Here is an 18511-nt window from a genome sequence, read left to right as displayed (position 1 = left end):
TCCATGCGCGGCGGAGATTGACGGTTGGGTCCTTTTCCTGCTTGAGTCGCAGACGGTGGCTCTGGAAGATTCTGGTGGTCGCTGAAGACCGTTACCGAATCTGATCCCATCCGAAACCGAGGAGCACTCCGTCTCATTAGGGGTCCATTTGTTCCCCTCTAAGGTCTTTTTTCAACGATTTCAGATAAATATCGGTTACGATGCCCGAAACAGCGGCGGCACCCAAAGCCTCTAACGGAGGGAGAATCAGAGGAGGGGCGTATGTGGACCGTGACAAGCCGGCCCAGATTCGGTTCAGTAATATCTCTGCGGGGAAAGGTAAAATAAGAGTTAAGGTTGTGTATGTAGAATGCTTTGTCAAAGTTCGGTTCTGTCGTGTGTTCCATTTAAGTCGCAGCACCACCTAAAACCACCAGTCCAAAGGATGCGACCGGCTTTAGTTCTAGTCATGGGCTGGGCAGGATTTGGGTCTTGCCTTGCTAGCTACATGTGACTCGACATAAAAGCAACATCAGCTGGTTCCTCTGAATTTGAAACGGTTTCTCTGTAAATTTTTTTTAAAAAAAAACGAATAAAATTGGGTGCTGCTGAAGAACCTGCCTGACCCTGTGTCATGTGAAAACCTTGCAAGTGGTAGTTAAGCGAGTAAAAAATAAAACCTTGTACGCACACACTGTCAACATTTGTATTAAATTGCAGGTTAATTTGAAAGCATGTTGTCAAGTCATTTGCATATTAGAGGATGGAGACTAACTTTATGGGTGAGGTCATCTGCAGAAACTCTGACGAATATTTTGATTGACAGCTGTTGCAGATGCCATCAGAACAAGCCTGGGGCCCAAGGGCATGGATAAGATGGTCAGTTTACATTTTTTGTCCCCTAACGTTCTTTCTACTCCACCTCGTTGGCAATACACTTTTAACAGAGATGTGTGTGTTGCAGATCCAGGACGGTAAAGGTGATGTGACCATTACCAATGATGGGGCTACCATCCTGAAACAGATGCAGGTGCTCCACCCTGCAGCCAAAATGGTATGTTCCAGCTGAAAGCGTTACCACTGTGTGACAGTGTAATTTTTTATCTCACTTTTCTGTTGTGTGTGCCTGTTAAAGAGAAATTATAGACCGCTGTTAAAAAAATGGGGGCGGCACGGTGGCGCATTGGTTAGCGCTGTGTTACCTCACAACAAGAAGGTCCTGGGTTTGAACCCTGGTGTTTTCTAACCTTGGGGGTCATCCCAGGTCATCCTCTGTGTGGAGTTTGCATGTTCTTTCCGTGTCTGCGGTGGGTTTTCTCCGAGTTCTCCAGTTTCCCCACCATCAAAAAAAGACATGCACGTTAGGGTTTATACTCCTGTCTGTGCCCTTGACCGAGGCATGGCAAGATGAACTGGAGTTGGTCCCCAGGTGCTGCACGGCAGCTGCCCACTGCTTCTAGCTACACAGCTAGGATGGGTTAAATGTAGAATCATTTCCCCACAGGGATCAATAAAGTATCTCAAAATCAAAACCACTTCATCAGTGGTGTTCAACCCTGTGCCATGAAGGGCCATTTATTTGCAGGTTTTCTTACTAACCCCACAATACATCAACTGATTTCACTAATTAACACACCTTTAACCGAGAAGAGAGAACTAATTGGTGAAATCAGCTGGTGCAAGGTGGATCCGAGTACATGAAAAATACATACCTTCCTCCTTTCCTTTTCACTTTTCCTTGACTTCACTTAAAAGCACTAGAAATGTCATGCCAAAAATACACGAAAATGTGAAAGTGTTATAAATGATATTTGAGCCCTGTCTGTTAAGAGCCTTGCCTTCTACCATTACAGTATGTGTGTGTGTGTGTTTTCAGCTGGTGGAGTTGTCCAAAGCGCAGGACATTGAGGCTGGTGACGGTACAACCTCTGTTGTGGTGATTGCTGGGGCTCTGCTGGAAGCCTGCGCCAAGCTTCTGCTGAAGGGTATCCAATGCATGCTGGACAACAGACACAAAAAAACAGACAGAAAGACCATCCCGTATAGATGGGCGAAATGATTAGGGATTACTTCAGTTTAAAAACTTGGAATCATAAAGTAACCTCAACCATGACTTTTTCACATGCAGTGCATTTTATATTTTGGTTTAGGGTTTATTGTCATGGAGGAAATTGAGTTTGCAAAAAGACTCGCATGAGATTTTTGTAATCAAGTGTCTGTTCTGACTTGTAACTGGTTCAAAATTTCCAAGAATTGTGTATTTTGGGGTGCTTTCACACCTGAGCTGTTTGGTCTGTTTTAATCTAACGCTGGAGCATTTTCCTTGATAGTACGGTTCATTTGGGGTGGTGTGAACACTCATTCAAACTCTGGTGCAGACCAAACAAACAAACTCTGGTCCTCTTGAAAAATGGAGGTCTCGGCCCGCTTTCAAGTGAACTACGGTTCGGTTCACTTGAGAACGTGATCCGAACCAACTACAGGGAGCAAACCAAAAAAGAGTGCATTATGGGTTGAAGGTACTAAGTTTTGCCACACACTGGGAAATCAATATCGAGTCAGGTAGACATGGGATGCTTTCACGCCTAGCTCGTTTGGTCGAAAATTTTGGACATTTCATTTTAATCCAAACCAAAGTTACAGGTGTGAAACCATACCCCAGACCAAATGGCGAACTTTGGTCTAATGAAAAGAGGTGGTCTCGGTCCAGATCAAACTGAACCATGGTTCGGTTTGTTTCTAGTGTGAAAACATTTTTTTGGATGGTTCGGATTTTGGACCATTTATAGGAGGTTCTGGCAGCTTCTCGTCAGAACCAGAAAAATTAGCTGAGGTAGCACATGGGGAGAGGATGAGACCAAATTTTAAATTGAAATGTGGTCCAACTATGTTATTTTTTAAAAAAAAAAGGTCAACTAGAAAAAAAACTTCATAAAAATGACGACACTTTCCATGTATTTTTGCTGGTAGTAATGCCATAATAATATTATTGTAGCGACAATGAAATTAATATGTTCATTCATTTTTCTCCATTAATTCAAACGGCGATTAGAAGGCTAGCCGCCGAGTTGACATCACGCTGACATTACAGGCACAGCCATCTACAAACTAATAAATGTAAAGTATAGGAAGAGACAGCCCAGATAGGTGATGACGACAGGACCCAGGTATGTGTTGTAGAGTTCTTTAGTGCTCTCCCATAATTGCAATGTGAAACCAAAACTTACCAGATCAAATGTATACAGTGTAACAAAAACATGACCCTTGGTTGAGACTTTCAGGTGTGAAAATGCCAATAAACAAAAATGTTTCATAGTCAGTCATGGGGCAATGAGGTCAAAATATGGTCTGATGATCACGTCACACAGATGTTTGTGGAAAGGCACAAAAACACTGCAGTGTTTTTATAAATTATGTAAATAATTCAGTGATATAATGTTTGAAAGAGGATTACATTACACAGTAGATCAATGTGGCATAATAGTCAAGATGCTTTGTCAACACTATAAATATTTTGTCCGAAACAGGAAGCGTTTTGTTGAGTTTACCTCAGATTTTCTGTCCAATAGACGAGCAACCCGCTCAATCGCGAGCCTTTTTTTACAATGTAAGGTTTGCCTCACAAAGTTCATTTTGAACGCTAACCGAACCAAGTGCAAAAAATGTCAAATTCACCCCTGAATCGGACCGAGTCTGCTGAACTATAGGTGTGAAAGCGCCTTAAGAAACCTGAGTTTTCCAGGCTAGTTATTGAATCATCTCCGGTCTGGAGAGATGTATTCAGCCAGTTGGATTGGTTCAAATCATTGGTTAAAAGTAGATATTTGACCAATTTAAGAACTAACTGGGTTTTGAACTGAAAACTGTTATTTATCATGAGATGATCATACAAAATTCTAGGAAGTAATTAGCAAAACCCTGTTTATGATGGCTTTTCCTGATGGTCCTCGATGGAACCTGCTGGGTAGCACGACAATTTGTCTTCTGTGTTCAAATGCATCTTCTAGAGCATGACACATGGTCCTTGCATCATACACTGTGTAGCAGTTAATAGGAACCTTAAACTGTTTTTCGTTTGTTTTAAATGTTCCCGCCATGCAGGTATCCACCCCACCACCATCTCAGAGTCCTTCCAGAAGGCTGTGGACAAGGCCGTGGAGGTGCTGATACCCATGAGCACACCGGTGCAGCTCAGTGACCGTGAGACGCTGCTCAACAGCGCCACCACGTCACTCTGCTCCAAGGTGGTCTCGCAGTATTCCAGCCTGCTGGCGCCCATGTGCGTGGAGGCTGTCATGAAGGTCATTGATCCAGCCACCGCCACCAGTGTCGACCTGCAGGATATTAAAATTGTCAAGAAGCTCGGGTAAGGTCAAAGACTGGAACCTATGTCACTTGTCACCAGGGCTTTCCGCAAGGATATGGGGTAGCCAGCCAGTGGAAAAAGTAGACAGCTATGGGGGTCCGGGGGGCATGCCCCCCCAGACCCCCATAGCATTTTAGCCCACACAGTCGGTAAAACCACACCTATTCCTTACTGATAAGAACTTTTGTAATTAAGATCATTAGAGCTTCTGTATTTTTTATTTATTGACACCTTCACTGTAAGGGCTATGAAGACCTGCCACAGTGATGGTTAATGTATTGTTTTACTCGAAACAAAATGCACTCTTATTCAAGCGAAAATAAACAAGGTTACTTTAAGGGGGAACATCTTTTTAATCCCATGCCTTATCTAACATATGTAATGGTTTTAAAGTAAATTATTTATAATATTATTATAATTGTTACGTTAGTTTGCATAATTGGTCAATGGCAAAAAAATATAAAAGCGTTCTTGGACATTTTAAACTAAAAGTACAGTGTGAGGCTGAGGCAATAGCCTATGTTTTCCTCATATGATATAGGCCTGTCACTTTGACAACATCGCCTGTTTTGTGTGTTTGCAATGTGTCTTGGAGATGACTCTGCTGTAAAAAGTGCAGTGTAAATAAAGATAATTCATTCATTCAAACCATAAACGTCATTCTGGCGTATATGGAAAATGCAGCGCTCTCAGTGGGTTTTGTGTTGCTTAACGCACAATCATCAAGTTGCAGCCACCGGTGTTTTCCAAAATAGCCCTTCTAATGAGGATGTCCCCCGTCTGTGCAAACAATGTAATTCTTAATGCGTTTTGTCATCAATTATTTTGTTAATATTTGTCAAAACACTTAGGACAACTCTGTGCTCTCTACTCAGCAGGACACAACCTCTCAGCTGAGCGCACAAATGCACTCTCATTCATATAGAGCATGTGGGGAAGGGTGGGGTTGTCACGGACAGATAGGTGCATTTCTCTATCATCATGCTCGCATTGTTTTGAAGCCGGGGCTAGTGGTAGTAAATGTACACGCATAGTGAATCGCATCTTGTTCATCAGAACTATTTTATTAGAATCAAAAATTAATAAAGTAGCCGGCAGGACTTAGATGAGTTTGTTTAAATGAGTAGTCGGCTGTTTGGCAAGCAGCCGGTGCTTATGGAAAGCGCTGTGTCACAATGGTTTGTTTCCCTTCTGTACTGTTAAGATTTGCCTTAATACCACCTTTTACCACTAGAGGGGGCTGTTGGTCTCGCTTACTGTGCATTTCAAATTCCCCCATCATGCTGCATAATGAATCTCCAAGTATGAAAACGTCTCTACTGGCCTGAGACTAATAAATCAGAGGGTTTATTCTAGTCGGACACCAGCAAGTAGCATTATGTTGCTGGACAGCGACATCAACTGTTACTGCCATGATTGGTCAGTAATTGGGCTGGTTGACTGTTGGTCATATTGTCTTGATTGTTTGTCTAACCTAGCTGCCAAAAATCTACATTGAGCTACAGTATGTTGTGGGTTTATTCTAATAGGAAATTATCAGTTTTGACATTGTTGAGGTGATACAAGAGGTATTGTTGTATTAACAGCCAGGGTCGGCATGGCTCAGGAGGTAGAGCGTGTCGCCTAGTAATCGGAAGGCCACCGGTTCGATCTCCAGCTCCTCCAGAGAGCATGTCGAAGTATCCTTGAGGAGACACTGAACCCCTAACTGCTCCTGATGAGCAGGTTGGCGCCTTGCATGGCAGCCTCCACCATCAGTGTGTGAAGGGGTGAATGTGAGACATACATTGTGAAGCACTCTGAGTGGTCGGTAGACTAGAAAAGTGCTATATAAATACAGTCCAGTTACCATTTTAGCCCACCATTACAATCCTCATGGAGCCCAAATATTAAAAACATCCAGATAGATGGCAGATAGATTTGAAAATTAAACAGAAACAGTAGTTTTTTATATTTTGACAAGGTGAACTTCTTAAACGAATGGGAAAGACGCTCATCGGTCATCTGTTGTGTGCCTGGTAGAGTTGGTAAGATTAACCAGGCACTACTGGTATCTATAGGCATACTGCTGGTAAATGTCTCGATTATTTTTCCCCCTGTCGAGGAAGTTTAATAAATGAGTTACAAATGTCTGTTTCACCTCTTCTGCTGATCTGATCTGCCAATCGGGTAATTTCAACCTCTCAGAGACCAATTCCATGTCAGGCTGGTGTTTAATTCCCTTGAACAGCCTCCATTTAAATTGGATTACGATCTGCAGTAGATTCAGCGTAGCTCTGGGTCCATCTGCCGGCCACAATTGCCACTTTTAATTTACCCTTTGAATGTTCAAGTATAATTTTCCTGGAAGGCTTGTTTGAAAATTCTCCAATTATTTGTGAGATAATTAGAGCAGATCTTTACAATAATTTGATGAAATGTGTTCAGATAATGGATGGATGGATGGATGAATAACAGTAGTGAGCAGTGCTGGAAACCAAATGCCTCCAGGCCACTATGTTGGTAACGTCCACAACTGACTAGCCACCATACCGTTAAATCCATCCAGCTTATCCTGCTGTCAGGGTCACGGGGATGCTGGAGCCTATCCCAGCAGCCACTGGGCGGCAGGCAGAGAGACACCCTGGACAGGCTACCAAGCCATCACAGGGCATACCGTTAAATGCTTAATTTAAATAATAGATGCAGTACCAATAAAGAACTAAAATGTAATATGGAATAGAACATGACTGACCTCTGTCGACCCCCCTACCTGATGATAAGCCCCATATTCTAAATGTTCTTGTCTAAATACTTTCCAAAGTCTGGCCATGTTTTCTTCAGTGCTATGATGTGTTTGTGTATCGTTGCAGTGGAACCATTGATGACTGTGAGCTTGTGGATGGCCTAGTTCTGACCGAGAGGGTGGCAAACACTGGAGTGACCCGTGTCGAGAAGGCCAAAATAGGCCTCATCCAGTTCTGCCTGTCCCCTCCAAAAACCGACGTAAGTGACAACGTATCAGTTACACAGCCATTAATTGGAGATATACTGCTGCCCTACTCCTGCTGTTTTAGTCAGACTTTATCAACATTTTTTTTTTTTTTTTGCATTATTAGTCAGAAATTATAAAATCAGCCAATACTGCATTGTTTTCAGTTCCTTTTTAGGCTTTCAGTTGTCTCCATTTCTCAAACAAATACACGGTCTTGTCCCAATGGTGAGATTTGTGGTGTTTCTTGTTGTTAGTGGGGTGCTCCTGTTGTCGCAGTACTCAACATAGCCATGGCACCCTGACATCATGGATTATACCTTTTTAGAGCAGATTATTTTCCTTTTACTCAAAAGTTCTTTCACCTGCTTTTTTTTTTTTCCTTCTCCCCCCTACCGGCTTCCAGATGGACAACCAGATTGTGGTGTCAGACTATGCCCAGATGGACCGCGTGCTAAGAGAAGAGCGTGCATACATCCTCAACCTGGTCAAACAGATCAAGAAGGCAGGCTGCAATGTTCTGCTCATCCAGAAGTCCATCCTTAGGTATATGGCCACCATTTGAGAGAGTACACCCAGTCAGCAGTGCATTTTTTTGTTTATGAGGGACTAACTAATTTTCTAAACACTACACAACTTTTAAAATCCCTAATAGAGTATGAAAAGATGGCATCTCCCACTTAACTGACAATTTTTTGTAGATTTTTTTATGACAACAGAAAAATGTGGGATCACACAGCCCAAATTGTCATTTGCAACTGAAGTGAAAACGGAAAACTCACATGAGAACGCAAGATTCTTTGTGTGGTTACGATAGGTCCTACAGGAAGTTTTCTGCCATAATTCAATTACCTTTTCTTCCATTTGCTTACAGCAATGCACCTGCAGATTGTTTCCTTGTCTGTTCACCATTTTGCTTTCCTTATTTCCTGTATTTCTGATTTTTTTTCCTGCAATTTTTATTGACTGTTGAAAGTTCTTTTCAGATTTGTGTCATTGACTGGTATACACCACTTGATTATGTCCAGGTTTCAGTCATAAAAATCAAACTTGTTTGCTCAATTGGGAGGCAAGAGATTAGAGTCTGGACTCCACACACACTTTTCCATTTTCTGTGCCAACCATCCACAGTAACTGCCCCCCGAAATCTGCAGACTACATATTCATGTCTCAACAATTCATTTTCTCTGTAGACACTGTAATTTAATGAGAACTGTTTTTCTGATCTTTAGACTGGCATGAGTTCAACACATAACCAATGTTGGGACGTAAAGGTCTTGATACTGAAACAAAGCCCCTTTTTTCACAGAGATGCTCTGAGCGACCTGGCCCTGCACTTCCTCAACAAGATGAAGATCATGGTGATCAAAGACATCCCGAGAGAAGACATTGAATTCGTCTGCAAAGTACGATCCAAGTCATATTATACTGCCTTATTGTTTGGGGATTGAATGTTGGATTCTGAAATGAGCAAAGCTGAAGGTATCCCTGTAGGGAACTTGTCTATAGGCACGTTTGTGTCAACTACATAACTCCTGTCATACAACATAGAGCAGAAATGAAAATTTTAATGACAAATTACCAATGTTGACAGTGTTGTGCTGATTCCATATGCCAACAGATAGCTACTCGCCAAAGAAAATGTATGTATAAATGTATATATGTGTGTATTTACAAGGTGCGAGGAAACAGAGCCTTGTGGCTCTGTGGCCAGTGATTCTACTCTTTCAGTAAATCTCACCAGATATGGGCATCAGAAAATGCAGCGCCATGAAAACAAACCCCTGAACGTTGGCTTTTCTTTTCAACAGCATTGGTTCTGATTCTTCATTTTTTTTCCCCACTCCAGACTATTGGCACCAAGCCCATCGCCCACATCGACCAGTTCCACCCGGAGATGCTGGGCTCAGCCGAGCTAGCTGAGGAGGTCAGCCTGGATGGCTCCAGCAAGCTGGTGAAGGTATGCCACTCTGCCATTTAATCTCCCATCCCTCCATATAGTTTTATTGTGTTGTGTGTGTGTGTGTGTGTGTGTGTGTGTGTGTGTGTGTGTGTGTGTGTGTGTGTGTCTATTGGTGTGGGGAAGATGTTAAAATTGAGTAATTTATCTCATCATACTACACCTTATTGTGTGTTGGCTAAATATGTCCCACAGGAAACACTAAGGTTTCTGTTCCCTTCCCGAAAAGAACAGCCAAATGTGGGGAAACATAATCCAGATTTATAACAGCTATAAATAACTTGATTTTAGGGCATTCACGACTGCTGCATTTTAGTAGTCATCAACTACTCCCAAAAAACTAGTCAATTAATCATATTTTTTCACCCAATAACAGCGATCAATTCTTGTCAGAAAGGTCTCAAATACAACCAGTAAAGGGTTAACTAATGTAGGCGGGACTAACCTGGGGGTAGATGAAATAGCAGGGTCCTCGATTGGCTCTGAGAGGCCGTTTACAAATTAGATGCAATCTGATTGATCTGAACCCCTGCAAGCTTGTGTGAGCTGGATACAGTTTAACTGCAGTAACAGCGCGACCCTTTTCTTGCAGGTGTTTTGGTTTAACTAGTGACCGTGTGCTTGTGACTCTCATCCGAGCGCATCAGAGGTTGTGATGGCAGCTGTTGAAAACCCTAAAATTATCTTACCTTGAATGTTCAATACAAGTATAGGACAGACCATCACAGGGCAGTGCTTGGTAAATTCATTGAGACAGAAACCGACCCGCCATTCAGTACAGGTTGTGAAGCATTCAACTTAAAGGCAGCTAACTGGCAAAAAGTAAGGCAAAAAGATGAGTTTTAAGTTTGAATTGTAAGTACTCAACTGACTCTGATTTTCTGACGGCAGCAGGCAGGTTATTCCACAAGAACAAAAAACAATACTAAAATAGGTACAGTATATCTTTAGGTTGAGTTTTAGTTCCTCAAGGAGTCGGTTCCCAGACCATCTGGCAGACCAAGTCAGAGAACGGAGCCATAAAGACCTCCCAGTTTAAAGATCTCGGATCATGTTTTTACTCTTAGAAGGTTACTGCCAGAGGATTGGAGGGCCCTGTTGGATGCACAGCTTAATAGAAAATCAGAGAGATTAGATGGTTTTACCCCACAGACAGGCTTAAAAACTAAAAGAATTTTAAAATTCTAAAATGAATAGCCAGTGTACTGCTTCAGGAAGTCATGAGCCTCCCCTCCTCTGTGCAGATCACCGGCTGCACCAGTCCTGGAAAGACGGTGAGCATCGTGGTGCGAGGCTCCAACAAGCTGGTGATCGAGGAGGCTGAACGCTCCATCCATGATGCCCTGTGTGTCATACGCTGCCTGGTGAAGAAGAGGTAGGTCAGCTGTGTGGATTCTAGTCGATTGTTATCAAGAGCAGGAAATGTGATTTTATACATTATGCCTTGAATTTATCCTAAAGAGAAGGCAAATATTTTAGCAGCATAAATCTTAGACCATGTTTATTTCATCCCAATGAAAAATGCAAAATCTTCATTGGTGAGCAGAGTTATGCTGGTTGTGTTTTTATAATTGACTAAATTGTTCCGCATCAATTGCATTAATTAAAATAAGATCTAGTTAAGAGAGGTTTTTTTTTTTTTTTCCTTTTGTACCTGGCCAATTACCCCGCTCTTTCGAGCCGTCCTGGTTGTTGCTCCACCCCCTCTGCTGATCCAGGGAAGCCCGCAGACTACCACATGCCTCCTCCGCTACATGTGGAGTCGCCAGCCGCTTCTTTTCACCAGTTTCGCCAGGGGGACACGGCACGTGGGAGGATCACGCTATTCCCCCCAGTTCCCCCTCCACCCCTGAACAGGTGCCCCGACCGACCAGAGGAGGCACTAGTGCAGCAACCAGGACACATACCCACATCTGGCTTCCCACCCGCAGACATGGCCAATTGTGTCTATAGGAATGCCCGACCAAGTCGGATGTAACACGGGGATTCGAACCGCCGATCCCCGTGTTGGTAGGCAACAGAATAGAACGCTACACCACGCGGATGCCCCAGAAAGGGGTTTTAAATGCAGTTAATCTTAACTGTTCATCTTTCACTCGGGAGCAAAAGTAGCCCATTAATTTGACAGATGTACTAATTTTGTAACCATTGTGAGTAGAAAAATTTTTTTGTTCAATATGAATTTCAGCTGCGACAACATTTTCAGACATATTGCACTTCATTACTGGCAGAGATGCTACTAGCTAGCCTTCCAAAAGCCCATTTTGCTTAACTAAAAAAATTAAAGGAAAAATACGTTTTTTATATCATAGGTGGATCTCTTTGCTTTCTAAACATTTTTTTAATAAATAATACCAAACCTGTTGGTAGTAATAAAGGTTAAGGTAGACTTTTGCTTCAGCGCTATTTGCTGGAATGATTTACTGGATGTCTGTCTGTCAGGGCCCTGATTGCTGGTGGTGGTGCCCCAGAGATTGAGCTGGCCCTGCGGTTGGCAGAGTACTCACGCACCCTGCCCGGCATGGAGGCCTACTGTGTTCGCGCGTATGCCGATGCCCTGGAGGTCATCCCATCCACACTGGCAGAGAATGCAGGTCTGAACCCCATTTCCACAGTGACAGAGCTCCGCAACAGGCATGCCCAGGGGGAGAAGACTGCTGGCATCAACGTTCGCAAGGTTTGTTAGCGGCCCAAACTCTGGGTTGTTTATTTGCAGTCACCAGGTGTTTCTTAGTAGACATGGGGTAATGTTGTTTTGCACAAGTCAGTTTGGAGAAATCTTGCCATGGTTGTTTACTTTAATGATTGTTCCATTGCATAATTTCTAGTAGGATGTTGGAAATCCAGACTTGCCACATTGAATTGAGCATTAGTTTGTAAATGAGTTTCACTTGTTCCTGTTGAGACATTAAGGTTTTGAATGCGTTTCACTGTGTCCGCCTCAGGGTGGTATCTCCAACATCCTGGAGGAGCTAGTGGTGCAACCCCTGCTGGTGTCCATCAGTGCCCTGACCCTGGCCACTGAGACAGTCCGCAGCATCCTCAAGATTGATGATGTGGTAAGAGAGCCACACCGCGATCTGATCGGGTGGCACTTAACTCACAAAATGTTGCTCATAGGTTGTTTTTTTTTTTACAGAATACATTTAACAGGTGTTTTGAGGAGAAAGTTAAGCGGAGAGGCTTAAAGGTGCTATATATGAGATTTAGAACAATCTAGCAGCCAAGAACTATTTGCTATGTACAGAGATAATGGAGTAATGGCATCCTGAGCAGAGAATTAAGTCACACTCCCTCTCTGTGTGTTACAATCCGAGCTTTGTTCTTTGTTTTGGAAGCCAGTCCGGCCGTGTGTGCATGTTGGTGCAATGAGGTAGCTAGCATTAGCAGGATAGCTAGCAAGCTAATAGTTGCGTTCCATGTTTTTAGGCCACTCAGCAGATCAAAGAAATAGCTCCTTACCAAGCTGAATATGTTACTAACGTTAATAAAATAACTACGGGTCGTCCTCTGTGAGGAGTTTGCATGTTCTCCCCATGTCTGCATGGGTTTCCTCCGGGTGCTCCGGTTTCTTCCCACAGTCCAAAGACATGTATAGGTCAGGTGAATCGGCCGTACTAAATTGTCCCTAGGTGTGAACGTGTGTGTGTGTGGGCCCTGTGATGGCCTGGCGGCCTGTCCAGGGTGTCTCCCCGCCTGCTGCCCAATGACTGCTGGGATAGGCTCCAGCATCCCCGTGACCCTGAGAGCAGGATAAGCAGTTTGATAATGGATGGATGTACAAACAAATATTCCAACCAACGAAATAATAGCCAGGAATGCAAAGGGAGGGGGGAGGTTTGTTTGTTTTGTTCTGAGATGCTGGTGCTGAATAATGGATATATAGCACCTTTTAATAAGAGAAATACTAACTACAAGAGCAATACTAACTACAATGGTAAATGCACTGGTGTTTGACCACCAAACACCAGAGATCCATTTAATATGAAATGGTCACCAGTATCCTACCCAACACTGAACAAAAACTAAATCAGACACAAGTTTACAGAATCGTGTATTTGGAACCCCTGTTGATCCCCAATAATTGTCTCTGTTGGAGTTTGCAATGTGCTTTTATATCATATTGAGATGAGTTTGAAAACTAGGTTGTGTTCTGATATCTTGTCTTGTCTTGTTTTACAGGTGAACGCCCGATAAGAGGTGCCGTGCCGTCTATGTAGTGAACAGTCGCTTAGTCTTCTCATACTGTGAGGGACCACAGGACTATTGCTTGTTGAGCTCTGTCTGTCCATGTGTCCAGTAGTCATTACATCATGTAATTTAACGATTAAAAGCATCTTTTTTTTGACACTCCAGCTCGTGCCTGTGTGATTTTTCCTCGTCTCTCATTAGGTGGAACAGTGTTTGTTTTTTCCAAGTTCTGATTTAGGCCCTACAATTAAGATCACTCAAGGAATGTGAAGAAATATAGATGACACAGATTTATCTACTTTTCAACTTAATTTCTTGTAAAATGCTGAATAGTTCCACTAGCTTGACTGTTTCATGCCAAAAATGGTATCTGCTTAATCTGAAGACAAATCTGACTTCGCTATGTGGACTCTTATTCTCTGGAGGGGATTTGGGATAGTGTTGGAGGATACAAGTCTAAGTGGTCGAACTAGTGCAGACTTGCCCGGTTCAGAAACAAATCTCTTGGAGCAACGGGATTTTAGTCTTGTTTGAATCTTAAAACCGCTGTCATGACACTATTGCCGGAGATGGTGACTGGTGAAACTGCATGCAAAACACTTGCCCTCGTTGGCTCCAATATGGTTTTACACTAAAATATGACATGTATTATCGACTTATATATATTATCTACTCCTATATTTTCGTAATGTGTGTGTGTGTGGTGTTAGTGTGTGTTAGTGTAGATAGCGGGACTGAAAACTAAAGCATTTATAATTCTTTTTGGAGGTGGTAGGTATTGTCTCAGAGAGTAAGGGGAAAATCCCAGAAAATTAAAATTATGCATAAATATGCAAAATATGCATTTTTCTAAAAATGGCTAAAAAACCACTTTTCTCGGCATTTCAGATGATTCTGAGCATCTTTGATTTTTTTCACCTGTATAAAAAAAATTTCTGGGACTTAGAAATGTTTTGGCATTATGCAAAATAAATGCATTTTTGCAAAAATGCACTTGTGATCCTAATTTTTTTTGGAGGTGGTAGGTATTGTTCCAGAGAGGACCAGAAAAATAGCAGAAAATTAAAATTATGCATAATTATGCAAAATATGCATTTTCTAAAATTGACTAAAAACCATTTTTCTCGGCATTTCAGATGATTCTGAGCAGTTGGGGGGGAGGGAGTTGGAGTGGGGGGGGGTTTAGGGGCAGGGGGGGGGTTTAGGGGCAGGGGGGGAAGGCGGTTAGCTGGCAGGATGAAGAGGGAGATTTAGACGGGTGGATAACCAAACCGCTACATTGTAGCGGGGTTCTTCTAGTATATATATAAATGAAGTCTCACTAAATCTGGCAAGATGTTTTATACTGAAGTGATTTGTTTTACTCCGGCTAGCTCTTGAATTTGAATGAGTCCTTTCAAATTGCATATTTTCTAATTATGACAAAGTTGAATTTCAAGTCAGACCCAACTTTCACATCTGCAGATGTCCAGGTTCCAAATTTTCATGGGCAACATTTTTTTTTAAGCATCAGTAATCTGTCATTTTAGATTACACAAAAAGAAAAGGCCAGGGTTGTACTGTACACTCAATATTTACAGACTTAAAAGGGAAAACACACACAAATAGGCCAAGTGTAGATATTTAGATTTTTCTTCAGGGGCCACAAGTCAGCATTTTTTAAATCTACTTCCAACTTCAGCAAATAACACTTGTGAATGTGTCAGCATAAGTCAGTTATCTTTGTACATTTAAATGCAAATAAAAAAATGGTCATGTTTCAGACCTGAAAGAAGTGTTTGTATAGTGATCTGCCGCCTCCAGCAGTGCTGGACGTGGTTTTTGTATCAGTCTTTACACCTAACAGTTCAATGATTCATGCAAAGAAATGGTTGTATTTCAGATCTCAAAAAGCTGAACAGGAAACGTCCATGTTTGGTTTAGTGGTGTTTTATCAACGTTCCCACTCACCCCCGTCTCATTCTGGAGGTCTTTGCAGGCCAGACGGCTCTGCTTCACAACAGCATCAGTAGGACAAGCAAACATTACCTAAAACAAGTGCAGTTTATCTAAACCTCTCATCTCTAACGTGAAAACGAAGTTGACATTTTAAATGCACTAATCCAGCGTTTCTCAACCGGGGGTCCGCGGACCCCTAGTGGTCCGTGGTGTAATTGCAAGGGGTCCGTGAAAATAAAATATCTTTAAAAAAAAAGATCCTATGACATTTATAGAAATAGGATTATTTTACTCAAATGTGACTGAGACCTTTATCTACCTAAACTATAAAGGGTAACAGGACTTTTTTCTCTAATTACATCTGTTTCACAAGTGTAATTTATTGTATTTTAATAAGATCTCGCTCCCGTTTGCATTGTTAAAAGTTACTGCATAACAATTCTGTTACATATATCTGAAAGTTACTGAATACATATTCTGTTTTGTTACATATATCTGAAAGTTACTGCATAAGAATTCTGTTTTGTTAACTATATCTAAGTTACAACTGAAAGCTCTTATTTTTGCCCCAAAGAGTGAATAAATGCTATAATGCCATTTAAAATGCAGTTTCTACTGTTTCTATCAAATTGCAACCCCCCTCCCCCAAGATCAGGTGGAGGGGTCCTCGGGGTAGATCAAAAATACGCAGGGGGGTCCAGGACCCCAAAAAGGTTTGAGAACCACTGCACTAATCGAAAGGAAAAGCAAAATTGTTCAACTCAACACCGGTGTTGCGCCGAGTTCCGCTGCCCGCCGAGAAGTGCGTGCGCCTCGCGGGAGCGGGCGCGCGCGCGCAGTTAAAGGGAAACCTACCAGACGTCAGTCAAGTCAATTTTATTTGTACCGGGCGCGGCCAACCTGGGGGGGGGGGAGGGGGGGAGAGACCCCGGGGTGGACCCAGAACTCGCTGCAGGGACTACGTGTCCCATCTGGCCTGGGGACGCCTTGGGACGATCCCCCAGGAGGAGCTGGAGGCCCCGGAGAAGCGGCTGATGACCAGATGAAAATCCCAAATTACGATCTCGAAGGCAACGTGCTGTTTCAAAACGACATGCTCGCCTTCGCCGTGTTCATCAGTGATGATAACTGATCTGAAGTCTCGGGTTTAGAATCGCTAATGTTTCACTAGTCCATCTTAGTTGTTGCAGAGTTGAGTTATTTATACGCTGATGAGCCAAAACATTTTGACTCCCTGCCCAACATGCTGTTGGTCCCTAGCCAGACCTCGACACGTGCCCTTGTTTGTTGATGAGCAACCTTATCCGGTTCAGTGGTGACTGGTCATAATGTTTTGGCTCATCAGTGTATTTCTGGCTCAACAGCGCCATCATCCGAGCTGGTGAACATACGTGGGCAGGTGAAAACTCTATAACGAGCGTGTGTGACGAGCCTGAGCACATAACCTGCGACTGCCCAGCACCAGCACCGAAAGCCAGAGTCACCCGGCCAGTGGGGAAACGACGGCAGAGTGGCCTAGTGACCTACGGACTGCCACTCCAGTCTCCAGCCCCCTTTCAAGGTCGGCCGGTGCACGCTGGTTGGCTGCCTAGGTCGCACCAAAGGACTGTGTCTGAACTGCCAACTCAACGGTCGACCCTGCCGGGCCCTGGCTGACATGGGGTCAACCATTTCCCCGGTAGACTGCCACTCCAGTCTACAGCCCCACTTCAAGGTCGGCCGGTGCACGCTGGTTGGCTGCCTAGGTCACAACAAAGGACTGTGTCTGAACTGCCAACTCAACGGTCGACCCTGCCGGGCCCTGGTTGACACGGGGTCAACCATTTCCCTGGTACGACCTGGCGTCAACCATTTCCCTGGTACGACCTGGCGTCCTTCCGAGTGCCACTGGCTCATTCTCGGACGGCAGAGTCACCAAGCAACACCCAGCTGACGATGGTGACAGGAGAAAAGGCTGGCGTGAGAGGGAAGGAGTCACTGTGAGTCCACACTGGAGACCGGGAGCTGGTGCACGAGTTCTGGCTGGCCAACATTCAAGACCCGTGCGTCATCGGCCTGGACCTGCTGACCCGCTGGGGAGCCCATGTAAATGTGTCGGAGGCAACCATCACGCTTGGCACAAAGGCCGTGGCGCTCCAGTCTGGCCGGGGGGAAAACAGGCTCAAAGACCAACAAATCAGTCGCCAAGCAGCCACCACTCAGCAGGCACAGGGCCTCGGTGCGGCGTTGGAGTGCTGCTACTGCCAGCGGCAAGAGGAACGGGGCCAGATGACGCCGACGGTGGCAGCCGTCCAGACCGCCAGCAACGAGGAGAGGTAGTTCCCGCTGACCACGTAGCAACTGAGGAAGCAGACATGACCCTGGCACTGGTGAGGGGCTGGATGGAGATGGGGCGGCGCCCTGAGTGGACAGAGGTGTCAGCACTGGGACCCAAGGCAAAGGCCTACCACTCTCAATGAGGCAACTTTGTGCTCCACGACGGGTTGGTGTACCGGAGGTGGCAAGCTCCCGGACGAGGGAATGACCTTCTGCAGCTATTGGTGCCCTGTGTGCTCCGTCTCCAGGTTCTCCAACTTCCAACAGAAACTCACAATAATCAAAACAGACTCCCCATTTAAAACACAACAATGTTCTATAGAATTAAAAAAATGCATAAACAGAATAAAAAATAATAAAATTGAATAAAAAAAGGCTTCAGAGGGATCTCTCTATTATTGGGAGGGGGCTCCTCTCCGAGGCAGAGGGTCTGTCCCGCTACGTCTACCCATCGTTGTCGCTATTCATTCAAGACCCCACAGTTAAAGAAATAAATAAAACCTTTTTAGATTTTGTATTCACATAGACTTAAAAAAAATCTTTACTTTCCATTTCTAGAGAGGAGGGTGGTCTTGAATATCCGGACTTTAATGACACTGTAAATACCTTTAGAATAAACTGGCTGAAAAGTTGTCTTTCAAATCCCATATCAATTTGGTATTTCATCCCAAACACCATTTTAATAAAATTGGGGGCCTTCCGCTCCTTCTAAAACGTAATTACCCACCAAATAGGTTACCTGTTCGTTTATCTACATTCCATCAGCAAGCCCTTTTAGCATGGAAATGGG

The 18511-nt window shown here is 43.7% G+C and overlaps 1 protein-coding gene across 1 annotated transcript; it reads left to right on the top strand.

The window, feature by feature from the left end:
• Positions 1 to 40: 40 nt before the first annotated feature.
• Positions 41 to 13631, top strand: cct4 (chaperonin containing TCP1, subunit 4 (delta)). Its single transcript, XM_056279630.1, has 13 exons — positions 41 to 318; positions 806 to 858; positions 944 to 1033; positions 1856 to 1964; positions 4081 to 4345; positions 7198 to 7330; positions 7723 to 7862; positions 8626 to 8722; positions 9166 to 9276; positions 10521 to 10651; positions 11719 to 11953; positions 12222 to 12335; positions 13459 to 13631. The coding sequence occupies exons 1-13, from the start codon at positions 201 to 203 to the stop codon at positions 13471 to 13473; spliced, it is 1611 nt and encodes a 536-aa protein (XP_056135605.1). The 5' UTR covers positions 41 to 200; the 3' UTR covers positions 13474 to 13631.
• The last annotated feature ends 4880 nt before the right edge of the window (positions 13632 to 18511 follow it).

This window comes from Lampris incognitus, chromosome 5, assembly GCF_029633865.1.
Source record: "Lampris incognitus isolate fLamInc1 chromosome 5, fLamInc1.hap2, whole genome shotgun sequence".
Classification (NCBI taxonomy): domain Eukaryota; kingdom Metazoa; phylum Chordata; class Actinopteri; order Lampriformes; family Lampridae; genus Lampris; species Lampris incognitus.
The sequence above is the reverse complement of the archived record's forward strand: the minus strand, read 5'-3'. Positions and strand labels throughout refer to the sequence as shown.

What these genes read in the sequence shown, in the direction of transcription:
- cct4 (XM_056279630.1), top strand. Translation starts at nt 201, where the DNA reads ATGCCCGAAACAGCGGCGGCACCCAAAGCCTCTAACGGAGGGAGAATC. An exon ending in TCCACCCTGCAGCCAAAATG is followed by an intron (nt 1,034 to 1,855) that starts GTATGTTCCAGC and finishes GTGTGTTTTCAG; the next exon opens with CTGGTGGAGTTGTCCAAAGC. An exon ending in ATCCAGAAGTCCATCCTTAG is followed by an intron (nt 7,863 to 8,625) that starts GTATATGGCCAC and finishes CTTTTTTCACAG; the next exon opens with AGATGCTCTGAGCGACCTGG.